The following is a 6,051-nucleotide window of genomic DNA, read 5'->3' on the forward strand; positions in this document are numbered from 1 at the left end:
TTGTTTTTCGAGACAGGGTTTCTCTGTGGCTTTGGAGCCTGTCCTGGAACTAGCTCTGTAGACCAGGCTGGTCTCGAACTCGCAGAGATCCGCCTGCCTCTGCCTCCCGAGTGCTGGGATTAAAGGCGTGCGCCACCACCGCCCGGCCACCCTGTCTTCTTTAAACATTAGAGATCGTGAGAGAGAGGAGAGGCCAGTAAGACAGGCTCAGCCTGCTAGGCTTAGACGGAAAATAAGCCTAGGTGTGTGGCTTCTGCTTTGCCATGTAGGATTCCCTGGGACCCAGTGCATACCTCAGCCCAGCCATACCCTGCCAGGTCTGTTGTTCTTCTCTGAAGGCAGTCCCTCTCTCCTCAGATGAGGCTCTGAAGGTGTTTGGACTCCCTCTGTAGCACAGAGTGAGAAGAAACCAGGGCAACTGGTACACTTACTTCTACAGAGAAAGAGATGGTTTTCTCCCATGTATCAGGCTGAGGCTGAGCATCACCAGCCTGGTGTCTTGTGCACACATCACTCGGGTCTAATTTCTGTGCGCATGGGGCTGCAGGGTAGGCCCGGGGCTGGCGCTGTCTCGATTCCGAGAGGAATAGCCGATTTTCATCCACTTAGAGGATGGCTGAAGTCACTCTTGCAGGGGAGTGGTGAGAACTGAGGTGAGCAGCTGGTGCAGCCGAGGGTGATGGTGATTAACGATGGTTGGCCTGGGGAGGAAGGAAGGATAGCTAGTTAGGTCCTCTGTGGGGACGAAGGCAGCGGTGGGATGGGGAATAGAAAGCATCTTGGAGCCAGGAGTGGTGGGCGTTGTGAGTTCCAGCCAATGTAGGCTGCAGGATGAGACCCTTTGTTCAGAGAGCAAAAGCAGTGGCTTTTGGAGGACATGTGTGCACTCCTCTCGGATACATCTACCTCAGACATCATTAGTCGATCCCCACATTCTCTGTAATAGAATCCAGTTATGCCACCACATTTTTGACTTACTTATTGTTACCAGTGTATGTACTCGAGTGCCATAGTATATTCATGGAGGTCGGAGGACAACTTGTGGGAGGCAGGTCACTCTTTCCTTGTGTGGGTCCCAGGATCAAACTCAGGTTGTCCAGTTTGGTGGCCAGCAACTTTACCCACTGAGCCATCACACCAGCCACAATCTGCTTCTTATTCTTCAGCCTGAGACTTTGTGTATTCAGAGTTGGGTCCTCATTCAGTATTTTGGCCTGAGGACAAGAAATGGGGGATAGGAGCAGGACAGACGCCGGACAGACAGACACGGGTGAGATGGGTTAGGAGGGATGCTGACCAGGTGCAGGAGAGTCTCTGAGCCATGAAGATGGAACAAAAGAGAACGGGCTGAGTGGCGGTGCCCACACCTTCAATCATAGCACTCTGGAGGCAGAAGCAGATGAAGCTCAATGAGTTCAAGGCTAGCCTGATCTATAGAGCAAGTTCCAGGACAGCCAGGGCTACACAGGGAAACCCTGTCTCAAAAAACCAAAATAAACAAAGAACAGAAGAGGACTGGCCCTCGGGGCAAGGAACTTGTATTCAAATTGCAACCTGGACTGTGATGAGAGGTGAGGTGGGAGGACATGGACCAAGGTGATGACCAGATTGCTAGGCGGCCCCTTTGGGTGGAGTGGGTCAGCTGCAGATAAGGGGGGCAGCAGATGGAGGGGCCCGGGCTCTGCGTCTTCTGCCTTGTTCCCAGTTCCGCAGTCTGGTTCTCATCTTCACTTAAAAAACACACAAGCAAAACCCAGCAAATATATATAGTATGTATTGGTCTTTTGCTTGTATTGGTTTTTGTCAGTGCAGTGCCCAAGGAGGCCAGAAGAGGGCAGCAGGTCCCCCAGGGCTGGAATTATAGATGGTTCTGAGCTGCTGTGTGGGTGCTTGGAACTGAACTGGTTCTATGGAAAACCTGCCAGTGCTTTTAATTGAGTGTCCACTGAACATTTAAACACTGTCCCCATCTTCATGTTTCTAAAAACCTCTTTTGTGTGCTCAAGACAATCAGAAGACAATAGAGGAGTTGGTTCTCCCTCCCACCATGTAGGTCCCAGGGATTGAACTCCAGGCGCCTTTGCTCTCTAAGCCATTTTCTGGCCCTTGTCCTCATGTTTGAAATGGGATCCTCTGATCCTCCTACTTCAGGCCTCCCGTATACCCACCACACCCAGAATAGGTCTTTCTTTTCTGTTTTTGAAAATAACCTGAAGTATTTGGACTTGTGGGGTGCAGTGTTATATGTGATACCCATGTGCCGGGCAAACCCAGGAGGGCACCGTCTCCGTCTAGTGAAGGGCTTTGATTATGTGTTGACTCCTCCAGCTGGCCACAGTTCCTGAGATGTGTGGTCTCTCCACTGTGCCGTGGGACTTGGCACAGCCTGCCCCTTTGCTGTCTTGCTAGCCCCATGCTCTCTGTGTCTCCTCTCCAGTTGTGTTCTCTGGTCTAGCCTGTACTTGAATGGAGTCACTGTTTCTACAACTGAATGATGACGTGGGCTGACTGGCTATGGTCTTGTGGCTCTCTGAGCTCCCTAACTGACATCTTAACACAAGCTAGGCTGGTGGAAGGACTGTCTTGATTTGCACTGGGTGGGAAGACCGGCCATCCTTGCCCATCGTGCACAGCACCAGTCTCTGGTGTGAGATGTCTGTGTTTATGTGTACAAGTGTCATGCTGCCAGAGGAGACTGAAAAGGGTGGAGGATCCCTGATCCTGGACTTAGAGAAAATTGCGAGCCGCCATCTTGGTGCTGACTCTAAAAGAGAGCAGGTGCTCTTCACCACTGAACTGAAGCTCTTTAGTGCCAGGGTTTGAGTTTTGAACTGTAAGAGCAGAGAAAACTGAGCGTGAAGCTTGCTCCTATCCATTTCTCTATGCGCTTGCCTGACTTGTGGCCCTAAGACTGCCTTCCCTTTCCCCCCATGGTGGCCTGTGACCTGAAATAGCAAGCCAAATAACTTTGTCCCCCAAGTTTACTTTTTTGCCTGGGTATTTTGTTTTGGTAACAGAAAGAAAAGTGCGACACTGAACATTCATTTGGGTCCTGTCCCCTCAGTTCCTCCTCTCTAGGGCCTCTTGCTCCATGTTCTCTGCTTCTTCGTTTCCTTCCTTCCAGCCCAGGGTTTCACCATGGCCCAAGGCAAAACAAAGCCGGTGCCCAACTTCTGGCAGGATCTGCCTATAACGGATGCTGGGGTTGCAGGGAGACTAAACAGGAGGGGCCCCTCCTGAGTGAGGTGGCAGGAGAGAGACAGCTATAGACTGTTGGGCATGGGGACTCATCCCAGTCTCTTCTCTCTCCAGCAAATGGAAAGAATCCTGAAGAAGGCGTCCAAAACCCATAAGCAGAGAGTGGAGGTGAGCCCTGCACCTGTGGGGAGCCTGAGCCATGGGGGAGCCCAGAGCCCAGGGCAGTGCGGCTTGGACAGTTGGAGCATACCCTCAGGCGTGGTGCTTCCCCAGGCTCATTTGGGGTGATTCGAGCCCTGTGGTGGAGTGTGTGAGACGGGCTGGGCACAGATGGCGGCACTGCCTACCTGCTTCATGCTGATGTGGCCTCTCTTTCACAGGACTTCAACCGACACCTGGACACACTCACTGAGCACTATGACATTCCTAAAGTCAGCTGGACCAAGTAACTTGCCCCGGTGCAAAAGACAGGTCAGGCTGGCTGTTTTGCTCACCTCGGTGTTTTCTAGATGCTCTACACCTGCCTGGTACATCTGCTGAAACCAGACTTTTCTGAAACTTGATTAAAGTCAGGCTATCCTTTCACCGGGTGTACCCTTTTCTATTTGGACTGCAACATTGTGCTTTGACAGGCTCAGGTCTTTTCTGGGTTAGGCCCATGGAAGGAGGGTACCCTTCCCACCCTGATTGTGGCATCTGTCTTCATCTGCACCATAATGCCAGGACAGGAAGCTCCTACCTGTGGCCCACCACACAAGTTTCCACAGTGCCGCTGCTTTGGGGCCACCTGGACATCAGACCACACAGCCTACATTGAGCAACAGCCACCTGAAGCAAGGATTGGACACAGGTCTCCAGCACTTACCCTGCCCCTCAATCCACCTGGTGGCTGCCATTGCAGACATTGCTAATCAATCCAGTTTTCAATGATGGCACCTGGGGCTCCAAGCATATGGCACATGTCATAAGCCTGCTTGGCATTCCTGGCTTAAGGACACCAAATACCAGACAATGCCAGGGCAAAGTGCCAGCAGACCTGGTGTGGTGGGAGGGCCCTGGTGCAGATTCTGTAGAGCTTCGTCATCTGAGAGTCTAGGTGGACCTCTTGGAGAACCTGTGCACACACTGTGGAGAGAAGCAACTTCTGTTACCATGAATACTGAAAGGCTACCAGGAATCCCTGGAGCTGGCATGTAGAATAAAACAAGTGTCAGTCATGAAGTGGAGTCAGTGTGTCTGTGCATGCTGTTCACCACAGGGACACCTTTCCATTCTGCCCTGTGAATAAGGCACAGCACGAAACTGCTCGTGGGGGAAATGAGATGCTTCTGTTTTTTTTAATGATGTGTGTGTGTGTGTTACAATATGTGTTGTGTATGCACACGTGCAGAGAACAGCTTGAAGAATTGTCTCTGTCCTTCTAACATGTGGATCCTGGGGGGATTGGATCTCTCAGGTTGTGAGACTTGACTGTAGGTGTCTTTACCCACTGATAAATCATATAACACTCATAGTCCAGTTGACACATTCTACCTGTGTTCCTGCCTGAGGGAGATGCATATAGGGTGTACGTGCCTTGTCTCAAGTGTTTAGGACCATTTTGGATTTGGAATTTTTCTGGATTTGGGCAACACTGTTTCTGTGATACGTAATGAGATATTGCAGTGATGTCACAGATTTGCATACATTTCATTTTTTTTGTACCTATGCATATAGCCTGAGGTCATTTTATATGAATTTTTCTGTCTTTGAACATAGTATACAAAATACACAGTCTTGAAGAATTTTGTGCATGAGACAATTTAGTGGTGTGAGATTTAGTTATTTGGTTTTTGTTGTTTTGACGTATGGGGGCTGTTGAGACTGGGTCTCACTGTGCATGCAACCTTGATTGGTCTAGAATACTCTAGATCACCTCTAGAGTGGTAGGATTGAAGGTGTGCACCACATGCCCTTTTTTGCTGGCTTTTCCTAGGTTCTGTAGCCCAGGCTGCAAACCTGCAGACTACCAGGAGTTTGGCAGGGTGGCTCAGCAGATGAAGGCTCTTGCCCCCAAGCCTGAAGACTTGTGTTTGAGTCCCAGCATCCACATGGTAGAAGGAAAGAACCGATTTCCACGCATTGTTTTCTGAACTCCATGTGCTCGCACGCAATAAATGTTTAAAAAATAAAGAAGGGAGTAATAAGGAAATAAGCTAGAATGATCAAAATGTAAAAATATGAAATTGACAACGGACATATTAAATTTTTTTTGGTTTTGATTTTTTGAGACAGTTTTTCTGTGTAGCTTTGGAGCCTGTCCTGGAACTTGTTCTGTAGAACCAGGCTGGTCTCGGACTCACAGAGATCCTTCGGCCTCTGCCTCCCGAGTGCTGGGATAAAAGGCGTGTGCCACCACCAGCAACTAAATTTTAAAAAAAAATGTAAACTTTGTCTTACTATATGTAACTCTGACTGGTCTGGGACACAGAGATCTGCCTGCCTCTGCCTTCCAAGTGCTGGGATTGAAGGTACACGCTACCATGCCTCACTAAAACATTACTTAAAAAACAACTTATTTAAAATTGTGTGTCCATATTCAGGCGTGTGTAGAGTACAGGTGTTCGCAGAGGCATCAGATCACCTGGAACTGGAGTATGTGAGTGTTGGGAACAAAGAGGTCTTGGTGGTTAAGAGTGAATTATTCTCCAGTCGTGAAATTACTTTTTAAAACCTGGGGGGGGGGGGAGCTGCAAGTAAAGACTGCTCCCGAAACTGATGACCCGAGTGTGATCTCTGGGACCCACGTGCTGAAAGGAGAGAACTGACTCTTGCAAGGTGTCCTCTGACCTCCCGGTGTGTTTAGGAACACAC

The 6,051-nt window shown here is 49.6% G+C and overlaps 1 protein-coding gene across 1 annotated transcript in view; it reads left to right on the forward strand.

The window, feature by feature from the left end:
* Fam32a (family with sequence similarity 32 member A) overlaps positions 1 to 4,424 on the forward strand; it is a 5,809-nt gene extending 1,385 nt beyond the window's left edge. The window contains exons 3-4 of the mRNA XM_005359133.3: positions 3,313 to 3,366; positions 3,579 to 4,424. Coding sequence (XP_005359190.1) covers positions 3,313 to 3,366; positions 3,579 to 3,647 — 123 coding nt within the window. The 3' untranslated portion in view covers positions 3,648 to 4,424. The remainder of the gene's footprint in view (positions 1 to 3,312; positions 3,367 to 3,578) is intronic.
* The last annotated feature ends 1,627 nt before the right edge of the window (positions 4,425 to 6,051 follow it).

Source organism: Microtus ochrogaster, linkage group LG1 (genome assembly GCF_000317375.1).
Source record: "Microtus ochrogaster isolate Prairie Vole_2 linkage group LG1, MicOch1.0, whole genome shotgun sequence".
Lineage (NCBI taxonomy): Eukaryota > Metazoa > Chordata > Mammalia > Rodentia > Cricetidae > Microtus > Microtus ochrogaster.